This window comes from Mangifera indica, chromosome 16 (assembly GCF_011075055.1).
Source record: "Mangifera indica cultivar Alphonso chromosome 16, CATAS_Mindica_2.1, whole genome shotgun sequence".
In the NCBI taxonomy this organism is placed as follows: Eukaryota; Viridiplantae; Streptophyta; class Magnoliopsida; order Sapindales; family Anacardiaceae; genus Mangifera; species Mangifera indica.
The window spans coordinates 7,104,857-7,121,703 of NC_058152.1; the positions used below are offsets into that span (position 1 = coordinate 7,104,857).

The 16,847-nt window shown below is 34.6% G+C and overlaps 1 protein-coding gene across 2 annotated transcripts; it reads right to left on the reverse strand.

Annotated features, from left to right (window-relative positions):
• Positions 1 to 5,461: 5,461 nt before the first annotated feature.
• On the reverse strand, positions 5,462 to 15,729 carry LOC123199280 (ubinuclein-1-like). 2 transcript variants are annotated; one of them, XM_044614182.1, is made up of 11 exons: positions 15,236 to 15,725; positions 11,244 to 11,320; positions 10,497 to 11,100; positions 9,193 to 9,289; positions 8,927 to 9,036; positions 8,727 to 8,813; positions 8,231 to 8,335; positions 7,579 to 7,719; positions 7,442 to 7,489; positions 6,896 to 6,997; positions 5,462 to 6,034 (listed from the first exon to the last, which is right to left on the reverse strand). In XM_044614182.1, the coding sequence occupies exons 1-11, from the start codon at positions 15,422 to 15,424 to the stop codon at positions 5,693 to 5,695; spliced, it is 1,902 nt and encodes a 633-aa protein (XP_044470117.1). In that variant the 5' UTR covers positions 15,425 to 15,725; the 3' UTR covers positions 5,462 to 5,692. The 2 variants fall into 2 exon arrangements, with proteins under 2 accessions (XP_044470117.1, XP_044470118.1); XM_044614183.1 differs by lacking the exon at positions 5,462 to 6,034 and adding an exon at positions 6,185 to 6,624 and having other exon boundaries at positions 15,236 to 15,729.
• Between the last annotated feature and the right edge of the window lie 1,118 nt (positions 15,730 to 16,847).

Genomic DNA, 16,847 nt, shown 5'->3' on the forward strand with positions numbered 1-16,847 from the left:
AAAAGGGGGATGAAAGAGAAGGAAAACAAAAAGGGCACGAAGCGGTTAGTGAAGGAAAAAGAACAAATCTTAGAAGAATAGGGAACTTTGGGAGAGATTCTAGGCCTCTTGAACTACATGGAAGGTTGTTGGAATTTTGTTATTTTGCTTCAATTGAACATTCATTATTTTGCTTCTATTTTACTCAATAGAATGTTAACAGGAGGTTGGATGGGATGGAAGTTGGGATGAGAGACTATAAGGGAGTACTTACGTGATTTAAGAGACTTATTGGTGGGAAGAGAGGAGTCACCAATTAACAAAGGGAAAGCTCTAATGGAGTCCTAACCTTCACCTTCCCATGCTTCACTAGAGAAAGGAGTTACCTCACCTCCACCTCCTATGATTGAGGAACCAACACCAAGAGAGGAAATAAGTGACAACCCTAGAGTAACACAACATGAGACTATTCACCGACGGTTAAAGCTTCTTGTGTTTATGGGTAAAGATCCGGTGGGGTGATTTTTTTTAGTCGAGTAGTATTTTTCAGTGAACCACATCATTGAGTGGTAGAAGTTAGCAACCACAACAATGTGTATGGATGGAAAGGCATTGATATGGTATTAGTGGAAAGACGTTATGAAGACTTGATACCTTTTCGGTATGTAGGCACAGTGGAGGAGTATCACACTCAATTTGAATCTATATTAGTGTCGTTACGTGATGCACTCAAAAAGGTCTTGATGTTAATGTTTATGAACGGGCTGAGATGTGAAATAAGAGCTAAATTTAAGTTTTTCCGACCAGTTACATTGAAGGATGTAATGATACAAGCGCAAGAAGTGGAGGAAAAGAACTAGATTATCAACGCTCGACTTGATACCCATTTCACCCACCCAAACACCAAAACCTAATACCCAATTCTAGCCCACCCAACCCAAACCATAGTCTCAATTGGTCTAACCATACACATGACCATCACTATAACCCAACCCAATAGTAACCATCCACACCTAGCCCAAACCAACCTTACACCCAACCCACTTTATCAAAACCAGACCCAACTTGACCCAAACCATCAACTAATTATCCCTAAAACACTTAGACCCTATGTACCTACACCACAAACCAATTCATAGCACCAAACACCTACCATAGAACCAGTAGCTCAGACACCACCATGACATATCCTCGATGAGATAGGAGTTTCTGATAATTGTCTAATGAGGAGTTATGTTCACGTTTGGAGAGAAGGTTATGTTTCCATTATAATGAAAGATATATGATGGGTCATCGATGCAAATTTTGACAACTTCGCATAATGATAGCATTAGAGAAAAAAGAAAAATAGGAAATGAAGACCAAATAAGAAGAAGAGACAACAATGGAGGAAAGAGAGATAGAACTAGTTCTAAATTCAAATTCGATAGTTGGTCTAGAGACTCAAAAAACGATAAAACTTATTGGTGCATTGAAAGGTAGAAAGGTAATCATTCTTTTAGATAATAAAACAACACACAACTTCATATCTCGAAAATTAGTGGAAGATTTGAAATTACTAACTACACCCACTTGATTTGTTATAACACTGGGGGACAAAAGGAGAGTCAGAGGTAGGGATGGTGCGATTCTATTGAACTAAAGTTTCAAGGTATCACAATAATTCAAAATCTCTTTCCATTTGAATTGGGTAATGTGGATATAATCTTAGGGATGGATTGGCTCCGTATACTAGGAGAAGTTAAGGTGAATTAGAGAATTCAAACTACGAAGTTTGATTTGGGTGGGAAGAAGATAGAGTTAAAGGTAGAAGCCTCTTTGTGTAGAATAGAATGCTCAACTAAAATAGTAGAGAATTCAATGAGAGTGGGCAATAAAGGGTTTTGATTGGAATATAAAGGAATTGGAGATTATGGGGAGAATATACAACTACTAGTAGAACTGAAGTTGCAAGAATTATTAGATGAATATGGAGATTTATTTAAAGAGCTAAATAAGCTGCCACCGAAGAGGATTCAAGACCATGTAATGAGATTAATTTTGTTGGTGCAACCACCTAACATATGGTCGTATGGATATACATATTATTAGAAGATGAAGATGAGACAATAGTTTGAGAAATGATTACAACAAGGGTTATAAAGCCTAGCGTCATCCTTTTTTCAAGCTCGATTTTGTTGGTGAAAAAAAAGGATAGATGATAGAGGTTATGCGTAGATTATTGAGCCTTAAATAAAATAACCATATCGGATAAATTTCTGATTCTTGCTATCGATGAGTTGCTTGATAAGTTAGCGGGAGTGTTCATATTTAACAAATTGGATTTGAAGTTAGGATATCACAAGATCCGAGCATGGGAGGAAGACGTGGAGAAAACAACATTTCAAACTCACAATAGACATTATGAATTCCTCTTAATGTTATTTGGACCATCAAATGCGCCTACAACGTTTCAAAGCTTGATGAATGAAGTTTTTCATTCATAATTTTGGAGATTTGTATTAGTCTTCTTCGATTATATATTGATTTATAGTAGACAGATGGGAGATCACTTGAGGCATTTGCGGGTTATGATGGAGTTATGAAGAGATCATCGATTGGTGGTGAATGTGAACTGTGTTTTCGGCTAGTATTGTATAGACTATTTGGGACATATAATGTCAACACAGAGAGTGTAGGTAGATCCAAGTAAGGTGCAAGCAATGCAAGATTGGTAAATTCCCAAAGATTTAAAGGAACTAAAGGGTTTTTTGGGGCTTACTGATTATTATCGAAGATTCATGATGAATTATGAGAAGATCATCGAGCTGCTTACTTGTTTATTTAAAAAGATGCATTTTTGTGGAGTGATGAAGCTACATATAGTGCTTACTCTTCTAGATTTTTCAAAGCTGTTTATTGTGGAGATTAATGCTTAGAGAGTGGTATTAGGGTGGTATTAATGCAAGAGGGCTTCCCAATTACTTTTATGAGTAAAGTGTTGTCTACTAGAAATAGAGGCAAGTCTATATATGAAAAGGAGTTGATGGCCATCATCATAGCGCTGTAAAAATTGAGGCATTATCTTCTCAACAAGCATTTTATAGTGAGAACGGACCAACACAACTTGAAATTCCTAATTGATCAACTAGTTATTAATAGTGACTAGCAGAAATGGATTATTCAAATGTTTGGTTATGATTTCGAGATTCAGTATTAGCTTGAAAAATAAGAATGAGAAAATAGATACCTTTTCAAGAAATCTGAAGTTTGAATAACAGTTGTGGGCAACAACGACAATACAGGTGGTGGGGCTTGATGCAATTGATCATAAAGTGTTCGAAGATGAAAAACTTCTGTCCATTGTGTACGATTTGATGGAAAATTCAGACTCACATCTGGGTTATGAACTAAAAAGTGGTAGGCTGTTGTATAAAGACAAGTTGGTCTTTCCTCTAGGGTTAGTATATATATCAAAATTTCTTACTGATTTTCATGCTTCTCCATATGGGGGTCACTTGGGTTATTTTGTACCTTCAAAAGGATCGTGGATGTACTATTTTGAGAGGGAATGAAACCTGATATAAAGAATTATGTGGCAAAATGTGAGACATGCCAGAGGATGAAATATGAAGCTGCCTCACCTGCTGGACTACTTCAATCCTTTCTGATACCATCGCAAGTGTGGGAAGATGTTTTGACAGATTTCATAATCGAGCTACCCAAAACAGCAAGTGTAGATACCATCCTTGTTGTGGTCGATCGCTTAATTAAGTATGGTCATTTTCTAGCTTTGAAACACCGCTGAAAGCTGTTGAAGTTGCTCATAAGTTTGTTTACGAAGTTATTAAGTTGCATGGTTTCCTCCGCTCAAAAGTATCAGATCATGACAAGCTATTCATGAGCAAGTTTTGGGTAGAAATTTTTAGAGTCATAGGGATGACAATGAAATTTAGTTCAGTCTACCACCCCCAAACTGATGTGCAAACAAAAATGGTATACCATAGTAGTGAGACTTACTTACATTGTTTCTATTTTAGGCAACCGCGATAGTGGCCCAAATGGTTGTCTGTGGGCTGAGTACTAATTTAATACCTCTTATACCAGCTCCACGAGCATGACTCCATTCCAAGGGGGTTACCTAGGTGGTTAGAGAAGGAATCTAAGGCGGAAGAAGTGAACTTGATGATTCCGGAGAGAAATGTCACCATTGATGAGCTCAAAGACAACTTACATAAAAAGCAAGAACGAATGAAAAAAATTTGTGGATCGAAAAAGGAGGGAAGTTGAATTTGCAGTGGGCAATCAAGTCTTTTAAAAAATGCAGTCCTACCGTTTTCGCTTTTTAGCTAACCGACCCAACAAAAATATGAGCCCAAGGTTTTATGGTCCTTGTGAGGGTGATAGAAAAGATACGAGCAGTTGCATACAAACTTTCGCTGCCCCTGACTTTAAGAATACATCCCATTTTTCATGTTTTCCAGTTGAAAAAGCAACATGGGGAGACCATCTCTAGTAAACCAAAACATGAATGAGCAAGGGGAGCTAAAATTACAACCCTTAGAAACTCTGGGCTATTGATATTTTGACCAAGGAAAATTGGAGATCTTAATATGCTAGAAAGACATACTTGAATGTGAAGATTCTTGGGAATTTTAATGGTGGGGCGCGCGAAGAATGTTAGATCATGAGTCTATGTTTCTCATAGGAAAAGGAAAACGAAGTAGAGGAGGGATGAGCTTATTAGAATGAAAATGAGCAGTAATGGAAGAGAGCCCTCACAATTAGGTGGAAATTTGGGGGATGGATAGGTGGCACGCCAACATTTGTTGGAATTATCATTAGGAGGGAAGACACGTGGCTTAACAGAAAGGGAGATGAAAGAGAAGGAAAACAGAAAGGGCACCAAGTGGTTAGCGAAGCAAAAGGAAAAAATCTCAAAAGAATAGGGAACTTTGGGCGAGATTCTGGGCCTCCCGAACTGCCTGGAGGGTTGCTGGAATTTTGTAATTTTGCTCAAGTTGAACATTCGGTATTTTGCTTCTGTTTTATTCAGTTGAATTTGCTTATAATTGCTGTAATGACTTTCATTTGAGATTGAATTTCTGTTTAATGACAAGATGAATTTCTGTTGAATTGTTGAATTGCTCATTTAGCTTTTAGTTTGTTTAAGTGTGGATTGATTCGGGAATTACTGCTGATTCTTGGAGTAATTGGAACTAAAACGAATGAAGATGAACTAGACTTCTGTCTTGTTTTTTCATTACAAATTGTTAAATAGAAATGCTGACTGGAATGTTGTTACCACTGGGAATCGGTATATACAGGGAGGTGCTGCAAAATTTTCATCAGAATCCTAGCAGAATCACACACAAAAACATATTTATGCCTCATATACATTTACATACATACATACATACATATATATATATATATATGACATTGTGTCACATATTGGATAGTTTATATGAATGATTATTGATTTTTTTTTTTAAATGGACAATTAAAGTGAAAATCATATCAACCATTAAAGGTACAATTCCTCTAAATTGTTCAATGTCTGCCTAAACATTACAACTTATCTCTGCCATTGATTCCTATCTAACAACTCTAACCACAATATTAACTCTACTGATTCACTGGGTATTTTTGTCCAATGCATCAAGAAAACAGCCCTTCTGCAATTCCCTTCACATAATATATAACATGCTACCAGGGTCTTCTACTGTTTGAATTAGAAGGGGCTACCAACTGTCCGCTTTTGAGATTCCTTATCCCTCGTCATCCATGATGACTTGGACTTGTTCACACCACTTTCCGCTTCTGCCTGTTGCTGCTTTGGTGGTGGGAATGCCAGTCTCTCTTGTTTTTGCAAATCCATATTTGAACCTATAGCCGTACAACTTGGTGTTCTCATAGGAGTAGCAAGGTGATGATGATCAGCAGCTAAAATATTCTGACTGTTAGTCTTGCTAACCATTTTCTCGTACAGGGCTTGCGGTTGAGCCATCGAACTAACTTCTCCCCCAATAATGCCTTCACTACTTGGCACACCCAACTTCAGTTTTTCTTGAACCTAAACATAATAAGCTCAGATACTGATATTTTATATATGAACAATTTCTTTCTTGTCCATAAATGATTGCACTTGAAACAGTTAATAGGATCATAACAATATCTTTTTTGATAGGAGCCGATAGTATATTTCAACAACAGAAAAAAAAAATAAAAGGTGATCAAGTGTCCACTGTAGATTTTCACAAAAAATCTCAAAAATCTTGTGTATAACAACAAAAGTAGAGAAAATACAGTGTCCCAAAAACCATATAAAACATAGCACATCAACTCAAACCCACTATCCGGGTACAATGGTACATTCATATACTGAAATTTATAGATGACCAATTTCTTTCATTTCCATAAATGATTGTATTTGGAATCATGACATTATAAACTGCACATATATAATGAGCAAATAGATAGCTGCTGCAGTTGTATATAAATTACTAGCTGGACTCCATGTTGCCAATATCAAGCATTAGTTAACTATGCATGCTGCAGACCATTACCATCAGAAACTATTTATTATAACCCATCTCAATATGTATTTTTTGAACAAATGGTGTTACACGGGAACTTAATTGTTGGGTTGTTGATCCTTGTACACTGAAATAAAAACCAGCCATGGAGAAAATCATATCTAGTTAATTAATGAATAAGAAGGGAAACCCCCCACCTTTTTTCTTTTTAATGAGCTATCATTAGAAAATCAGTGCAAGAAAACCGCAAATAGGGGGAAAGGGAGAAAATAGAAAACTTATTAAGAACTCAGAAATTGGGAAATTATATTTTTTTTTTCTGAAGAAATTAAAAATTTTAAGTTTCAAGAAAAAAGAATTGGATTTACAGGAATTTAATTATGAAAATGTGTCCACACCTTCTCATCACCATATGATGCCCTTCGACGGTCCTTTGCCCTAAAGATTGCCTTCTTTATCCCAAGACTGTCCATGACTCCAGTTGGCCATAATTCTGCAAGCTGAATAATATACACAATACAGAGATATAATGGCTCATCAGACAGCCATAAGTTTGAAATATAATCCTCTGAATTGTAAAACAAATTCCTAGGTTTATGAAGAAAAAAGTGAGAACAAGCTTTACAAAAACTGGGAGAGAAAGTAACACATCAATTTGGAGACATAATTCCTGCTCATCAATCCACATTATTTGTTAAAAGCTACCACTAGGACATTTAGAAAATACAGTTTCAGACAAATGGAATGGCAAAACATGAACTGTTGCAATTGCACAGGCATTTAAAACTAACTTGCTACATTAAAATAACTTCCAAATCCTGGATATTCAAAACTTTAACTTACAGAGAAGAAGAAAATTTACTTAGAAGTCACATTAACTTCATAAATAAATGTTCAGGTTGTTCATATTGGTAAAAGAGAAATGGAAATAGAAAAACAAGTACCTCAGCATATAACTTTCTAATCTGCGGACCTTTTTCTTCATCCATCCCCTAGACATTAATCAGCAATATTAGTAACATGTAAAATTACTAATGCAATATAACATACAACTATTTGGCATGGTAAAAAAAAAAAACACCTGGATGTATAGGTCATACAGATCACACATTTTGTCCTCCAGTGCAATATTCATACTAATTTTTTCTCTGAAAACTCTTTTCCCCTCTGAGCAATATGCCTCATGAAAATTATCTGCTGCTCCATCACTTTGTTTAAATGCCTGATGAAGGTTATACATTTGCATCAACGGAATCACAGTTTCTATCAGATTTAGACAAAAGACTTAACACATTCAGTAGCAGCTGAAGAATATCTTTCTCAACTTAGAAAACATTACAAAGAATTGAGCCTAAGAATGTTCCTCACAACATTGAAAAACAGTACATCAAATTAATAGAGCTAAACATTACATGGAAATGATTTTCCATCAAAATTATAATTGGCACGCATTAAAAAAATGCATTATTTGCAATCTAATTTTTACAAATTCTGTCGCTTATTGAGAGGAGTGTTTAAATTTATTACAACACGTGGAGCAAAGTAGCAAAAGTGAACTACTCTTAACAATGCCCAGATAAAACTTTTAAGCAATTGGATAATCATCAAATTTAACAGAGTGGCTATGTACAAATTTTTTATTCACGGAGATAAAGCATGAGAAATTAAACTAAAACCAAAACTTAAGTACATCAAAACATTTGGAAATTTCACAAAGTAGAATTTAAGGAAACCTGCAGTTTGATCATCTCAGTGACCTCCATTTTGATTTGTTGAAATCTATCAGCTTTCTCTCGCTTGGCTGACAGACCAAGCAGAACCATCTCTCTTAAGTTTCTCTGCAGCCACCAATGATATATAGAAAGAATTAGAAGTATAAAGAGACACATAGTGGGAAAGAGAGATTTCTATAACATGTATAATAAGCACTAGACTGATAAAATGAACCAAGATCTTGTAACTCCTGAAGACAACTTCAACAATAAATGACTTAAAGAAATCACAAGGAGAGTATTCCCACCAAATTTTTAAACAAATACAAGATCAAAATTATACATACGGCAGAAGGATTATCATCTATTACTATATTGTTTAAAGTTGGTCCCAATTAGAAGAGACTACTTTTAGCAAGGGGCAGCTTGACATTAAAAAATGGCTGAAGCATGTCTACAATAAATTGAGTATAAAATTCTTGTAGTCTACTTTTGACAAAAAAAAAAAAGAAGTCACCTTCAGCGTTCTAAGCTGCACTAGATGTCCAAGAATACTCATAAGTTGGTCAACCAACTCATTTGATATTTTCCCTTGGCTTGACTGCTGAAATGACAATTGAAAATAATCAAATTAACTGAAGTGGAACTAAAAGCTTAAGCCGTGACTGAAATAGCGTACAACAAAAAAAAATAGTAAGAAAAAACAGTTCATCGAACCGCTAGTCTAGCAACTTTAGCAAGCTTTTGCTTCACTTCACGAGGCAGTCTTCTTTTAACAGCCAAGGATGAGGTGTCAGCTTCCTGAACTTCTACATTTGGTGGTCTTGCTGTAAAAAATAATCCACATTATATAGCATAAACACACTTATTTGTGTTAAACATCTACATTTATGATTAAGCAAGACTTTATATTTACTAGGAAAATGGCCCATATTTATCATTAGGCAAGAATTTATATTGCCCAAGGAAAATGACAGACTCACATTCTGCAACTACTTTCTCCAACTCCCTGATGGCCCTTTCAAGGGATGAACATTTTGGCCTCAAACTCGAGACATCCTTTAAATAAGAGGCCATTTTCTGAGATATGGGATACGAATTAAAACAAACGTACGTTAGCACAGATGTTGTTCCCAAAGAATTCCATATCCAAAGAAATAAAATACAAAATGAAACAGAAAACATATCTTAACACTAATCAAAAAGGTTTTTACAAGCGTACACGAGTGTGTGTGTGTGGACGCATATGTAAGTGTTTGTGAGAGAGAGAGAGCACATCATTAACCAATCATCATCAACTTGGGCATCTCTCTTTCCAAGTGCTTATTAAAAGAAACTACTTTGTTTGCAAAATGGGTGACCATATCTGCACGCTGAGAGACGATGTATGGTATTTAAGAAAAAAAATTTAAAAAAAAAAAACCAATGTTTTGGAAATACATGAGAAGTGACCATCCTAGTGTTTCTGCAATTCTTATGGTGGTTTTAATGACTTTTCAACAAAAAGTATCCTAGTAAGGAAGGTTTATAATTTTAAAAACAGCATATTTCATTAAAATTAACGACTCTCAAGGCATTTCATGATAATGACCAGTGGAAGGCAGAGTCCTCATGGGAAGTTTCTTGATCAATATATAAAACTTCAAGGTGGTTCTTGATGATTTATAGTAGATGTATACAACAATTTTTGAAACTTCAAGGGAGGCTTCTACCTATTTCCACGACTATGTCCCTTGCAATTAGATCTAGCCTCGAGGAAGATCCATGAACTCTTTTCTAAACCATGGATCATAGAGTGAAATTTTTTATGCATAAGCAAAGTTGATATTACCCCAGATAACTTCAATACAGTTTTAATTTTCAAGATACCACACTAGATGAGCATATTTACAACCAAAATAATGAGAATAACATATAAATTGGGTTGGTGGTTTCCAATCTAGGGAACAAAATGTAATAAAAGGTTGAAGGCATGATTTAATGTTCAGATAAACATATATGCATCAGAAACATTATGAAAGTTGAACCTACAGAGCCTCATGTAGAAATAACACAGCTCAAGCAAAAAACAAGTTCATCAGATTCTCTGACATAATCATGGCACCATTTTGCACACACATATAAAAAGACCAAATTCACTCAAGTCTGCTGAGCTATGAGAGATAGCACAAGGCAATACTCCTAAGATGAGTTACCCGTTACCCACTAACACCAATAAAAACAAAAACAAGATAAAGTTAAACCCCAGAGATATAATCTGAGATTTTCAGGAAATGCCAATACATACCACTGGCTCAGTGGGAGAAGCAGGAATATTAAGGTCAGGCAGTCCATTATTTCCATTCCTGTCCCTCTGCCAAACACTGGTCAAGAATTCAAATTCACTGGAGTCAGTCAATATTCTGTTGGCCTGAGGCTCCAGTTTCATAGAAGCATTTTTATCATCATAAGTCAAATTGATAGCACCAGAGAGTTTATTCTCATCTTTTAATTTGTTCCCTATACTCCTGCAATGGGCAATTCCAATCCTCTGCTTTTCAGTATCTTTTGAATTTTGATTAAGTACAGAAGTATCTTTATTTGGGATTCCTGCAGAGAAAGAATTCTCAGATTTAATGCTAGTATCAGCAAGCTTTTTTCTGGAGAACGCTGTTAGAGAACTTGATGGATTCTGTGACTTTATATAATGTTCATTGTTGGCAGCAAAACTCTGGGAGAGACTGGAAGGTTGTTTTCCCAACATTAAATTCTTTGCAGCAACTTTTGGCCTTGCATGACCTAATTTTGCATTCTTATTTGGTACATCATCATCCATCCTCTCCCCTAAAGCCTTTGGAATACATGTTTTCCGCTTTTTCAGCTGGCCTTCAGTAGAACCGGTGGGTTCATTTCTGGCAATTCAATGGAAAAGAAGAGTCAAGCGTGGACTGAAGATAAATATAATATCATTAATTGGGGAATGACGGAGGCAAAACTAATAACAAAAATGCTTACAGACAAACCCAAAAAGAAAAGACAAAAAAGGAGGAATTACAATTGTTTTGATTTCCCCTTATTATCAGTAAACTCATTGTGCTTAGTGAGTGCCTTCTCATCTTGGAAGTATTCATCCTGCATAGAAAGAGACACAAATTACTGCTATAATTTGTCCATGTCAAAAGAATAAATATTTTTGCTGCAATCACATGTACAGACACAGACAAAATCGACCATAACAACACATCTCAAAAAAGTACACTTCTTTGAATCATATCACTTGCTCCACCAGGAAACTTTTTTATCGTAATACAAAGAACTTCGAAAAAGTCACACATAATACTCAGGATGGAAAAAAAAAAAGGATAATATAAATATATAATAATTTTTTTTTTTTTGAGGCTCTTCCTCTATGATACATCTCAACAAGTTATTATTTAATTTTGGGCAATGAATGATTAATGATTTTCTCAATAAAGACAATTATTATAACAACAATAATTACGCATATCTAAGTTTCCTATAAAAAAATTGGTAGTATTAATAGCAATAATTACAGCAATGACAAATTAATAGTTACTACTATGTTTACAATAATAATTATGATTCCAACAGAATAACCATCATCTCTCTATATTCCTATCAGAGGCATCACCTTCTTCCTCTTTTTCTGTTTGCTTACAGTTAAAATGATAGTCATCAACATGCCACACACAACTCAAACCCTAAAACTTCAGTTTGTGGGTTAGATGCATCAAAGAGAATTTGTCAAGCGGTGTATAATCTCCAACGTAGTCCTGGTTATTTGATCAAATTTGGACCATCCTAAACAATAAACTTCATTCACCTCAAAAGTCCAGAAAAATGCGATAGCTGTATTAAAACAATGAATAAAAAGCCAAAAATAAAATTCCCTTTTGCCATGGCAGCAAGCTATTTCTTTTATCAAAATAATTACGAACAACCCAACATATGTAGTACAAGTCTCTAGGGTATCAGCAAATACTGCACTTAAAGTGATGCAAATGTAACAATTAGAATTTAATGTTCACGGTAGAGGTGATAAAGCTGAAGTCTTGTGGATGACACAGCTCAGGCAACTCTTTGCATGTTTAACCAAAAATGGAAAACAAATATTTTGGATAATTCTGGAATAGATATCAATCTTTCCAGGGAAAGGATTCAGTTGTTAGGCTCTTTTTGGGCCTCCATTTCTAGAGACTTTAGGTTACTCACTTTATGAGTCATCTACATTAGCAGTGCACATTGGCTAGTTCAGTTTCTTCTTGGGCATGTTGTGAGAATTAATTGGACAAAGGAACATTCAACAGTGTCTCCAAGCTGGTTGGCTAATTGCCGTGAAGATCTTGCTATCTCTTCTGTAAATCTCTTTATACATATACAATTCCTTTGTTTCTTATCAAAAAATTAATAATAGTTCATAGAATGCACAACCCAAGGTAAAACCCAATTGAATTATCTAAACACATGAACCAAAAAGGCTTAAAGGTTAAAGATTTTCCATTTGGCCACAGTTTAAATTATGCTTCTACTTCAATCTTTCAATTCAAATTCTGCAAGTAACTCTAAATATTGCAAAGCAGATTTTATGATTCTGAACAATCGCTACCCATAGAGTGAAATGAAACTGAAACTCCCAAGATCTAAACAAAAGACCTGACTGTTTAGGCACATGCTTTTAAATTTATAATAATAACACAAATTTACTTGTGCGAAGTGTTTGTCAACTGGTGTGAGAATAATAAGTTGTGAACTATAGGGAGAATAATTGTAACAGTAAATGAGCAATAAAAAATCATAGCAACCTTACAGCCCAGATATGAATATGGGATATGGCTCACATAGGAACCAAAGGCACTTTTTATAGCAATTCTTAAAAACTACAAGAAGTCATGCTAGGAATAAGGAAACAGAAATATACTGTATATATGTATTTCACCCATTCTAATCATTAAACATTTTATGGTTACCACCAATCATTCTTATGAAACATCAGATATCTATTGGTAATTGGTCAAGTATATAAATCACCATTATAAATATCTATTCTATATAACATGGTTTTCCAAAAATGCAAATTTTCAGGTAAATGTAGATAAATCATTATGATAGTCTATATAAACATCAGATGCAGATGGAAATCATTGTGTATTCATCTATTTGATAAAAGAAAAGTTTGATAGCAGAAAACAGCTACAAATCAGAAAATCCTAATAACTGGAAAAACTAAATAATGAGAAAGATAGAAATTAGAATGCTAAAAAACTAAATATGATTTACAGTAGATCTTTCCCACTAAAAATACCAAGTCAAAATTTTAAAAAAAAGAAAAAAGGCATTTCTATTAAAATTCTTACAATCCAAATAAGACTTACAATATATCTTTCCCCTTAAAAAACTAAAAGCTCAGCAAAATTAGTACAGCTTTAGTCAAACAAGATTCCAGCAATCACGTCTCGAAACTCCATGGGCTAAAAAGATTTAGCTTGCATCCAGCTTAAAGCTTAAAACCAATCATTATGCTCTTTGTACCATTACTATATAAATTAATTTGAAGATCACAACTTCATTTACACATAGATAGGAAACAAGAAGGCCAATGGTCAATACATGAATGTGCCTTCAAATTGGCCAAATAAATAAAAGAGAAGATACTAAACATGTTACTATTTTCATCCACCCTGCCCTTTACAATAAAATCCAAGAAATAGAAAGCATTTCAGAAACATGCAACTTGAAACGTTACTTCTATTGGATCCTGAATCATACGGAATCTCAATTTTGTGCTTCAAAGATTTATGATAAAAGATGATAAAAAGATACATATAGGCTGAGTATGGCACACCATACAGGACTCATTAGTTTTTTGGGACTGTATTACATTGGACAGAATTATATAGTTTATGATAATATACTATGTTTGGTGTGACACTGCACTAAGTTGTACCCAAGGCTCAAGTTTAGGGTAAATAGTATAGGCATACAATCTTTTAATGTTTCTGACTAAAAAACTTATACATGTCTCCACTTGCCTCCTAGATCTTCAACAAAAATATCCAAACTATACCTAAAATCTCGTCTCATCTTGCACCTTTCTCTTCTTTCCTACCAACTCGTGAACAAAAATACAAAAAAATCTTGCCCTTATTCTCTTCTAATTCATCCATTTCATGCAAATGTTGAACAAGCAATGCAATTTTTTCAAATTCCACTTTGTTCAGCACTAATTTCCTAGATCTAAATCAGTTCCCATGTCTTCAACTAACTCTTGACTCTCTTCAATTCTTATCCTATCTCGACAGCCCTTTCCCTTTTCTGCTCCCAGTCCAACCACATAAGAACTTCATCATTCTCAAGCTTATTTAAATATATATACTTCAATTAAATGCAAGAAGACTGACAAGGGGTGAACAAGCTAACAACAAAAAAAAGAGTGCCAATGGCCAGTAAAAGCCTAAAAGACAACCCAGAATGAAAATAATAAGCACGTGATTAAAAGCCTCAAAAATCATAAACAAACACAAGATCCCAACATATAACAAAGATCCTTCTCTCTTAGTGTGATCTAAAAAAATTTGTGATAAATATCAAAACAATATTTTTGGGCTCAAGCTTGAATGGGATTTGTATCCACTCATGTTAATTTTACTTCATATATAAATTATTATGAATTTATATATCATTAAATATAGTACAACACCCATAAGAAACTATAGAATAGCATATCCATCATGAAAATTTAGTCATCACAATAGTTGCACTCAACAAAATTAAACCATAATAACCTCTCATTACTATAAACAGATACTAATGCTAAAAGTGCCAACTTGTTCATAATTTCTCATAAGAAAACAAATGATAAAATTCCAAACACAAGGCAAAACCCAGTTCAATTAACAAAACCCTTATCAATGCAAGGCTTTTAATTTCAAAGAAATGTTAAGCAAACTACAAGTCCTCAAAAAATCTCAGTTGAAAACTGCAACCAAAAAGTAAATTACTCCAAAGGGGATTCATAGAAAACCTCACCAGAGCGACCTGAACCTTCTTAGTCTCTTGAGTCAAAGGGAGGTCAGCTTTGTGAGCGTCTTTGATCAGCCTCTTCCATGAAACAATTGTGGTCTCACCGGGCCTCAACTCAATGGTGAACCTCTGCCGAGTCAAACCCGAACTAGAATCTAACGTCGGAGTCGATGAAGAACTGTTATCAATCTCCATGAATCGATCAATTACAGTGACAAAATAGGGGTTCAGCCATAAGCGGAAAAAGCTGTGACCTTTGGGGGTTAGAAAGACAAAGGGAAGAAGGGTATTGAGAAAAAAGATGGGATACTAAAAATGGTGAAAGAAGTAAGGAAAGAAGAAGAAATGGGGGTGTAACTGTAAAAGTTGAAAGGGTTTCAAGGGTTTGTAGATTAGATTTAGATACAGATACACTTGTTTTTTCAGATTCAGTTCGCTACCAAATTTGAGGGACGTGTCCTCACTAGGACTGGTAAACGATGCGGCCGGTTGATATGGCCGGGTCGAAACACATACAGGTTCAAAACTGAACAATTTGCACAGGTAATAAATATTTAATCTCGTTTCCAGGCACAAGTCAACCCACAGATAACTCAGTATTTTCGTAATTTTAATAAAATTATTTTGCCATTTCAATACAATAATTTACAATACAATTTCAAAATATCAAAATCACATTGTTGAGATTTTCACTTACAAAAATACATCAAACTATTGTGAAATTCAATGTAAAAATATAAAGTGACATGAGAGAAAAAATTAATGAGTCATTTTTTAACGTGATTTAATTGGAAATATTTAGAGTTCATGTTCACAATATATTATCTAATTAATATAAACAGAAAGTTGTATTACAAAGTTTGGGGTGATATTTGATTGCTGGTAATGGCTCTCTTCTCCTTAGCCCTCCCACTATTATGAATTTATGCTTGTTGAGGTTAAAGTTACACCTATATTTGCTTTTATGAAGTGTTTTGATGTGTGTCATTGTGATTGTAATATAATATAAGAGTAATTATACTTAAATTATAATTGTTCAAAATTATGAAAAGTGATTCCATAACAACTGGAAATTGTTATTTAATGCTAGACAAATTATGTTAGTCGTGGCAAATACGGACTCATCTATCCTATTTATAATTTTTGGATGAGGTTGTCTTATTCAAGTCATCTTCTTCACCTATAGGCTAATGCAATGTCTATTTGCTATTTTATAACACCCATGAGTAATATCCAGGGTTGAATTAGTCATTTTACATTTAAGATATGTTTATGGATCAGACAAATGGTTGTGTTAGAAGAAAATGTGAATTTTGGCTTTAATGATCGGTTGTGCATAAAGGGTCTATGCTCGTTCTTAAGCCTGTCATGTAGACTATAAGGATATTGTGCCGCATAAAGGAATATTAAAGGATGCATGATTGCGACATTGGTTTCTAGTTGATTCTATGTGAAGAATCATGTCTCAAGATTATTGGGAAAATTTTGATTGTCAATGCTTATTAGGTTGAAGCATAGAGAAAGAGTACTTATAAGCTTGGTCAATAGAGCGTTTTATAGCCATCGGAGAAGGGAAATTCTGATGATCAAGAGGGTTATCTTAACATCGAATTATGCG

Bases quoted from the DNA above. Each gene is read 5' to 3' on its own strand.
- LOC123199280 (XM_044614182.1), bottom strand. From the start codon at position 15,424: ATGGAGATTGATAACAGTTCTTCATCGACTCCGACGTTAGATTCTAGT. The intron at 9,037-9,192 runs GTGAGTCTGTCA...TATTTTTTACAG, and splicing joins GGAGAAAGTAGTTGCAGAAT to CAAGACCACCAAATGTAGAA. The intron at 8,336-8,726 runs GTGACTTCTTTT...TGGTGGCTGCAG, and splicing joins TGCAGCTTAGAACGCTGAAG to AGAAACTTAAGAGAGATGGT.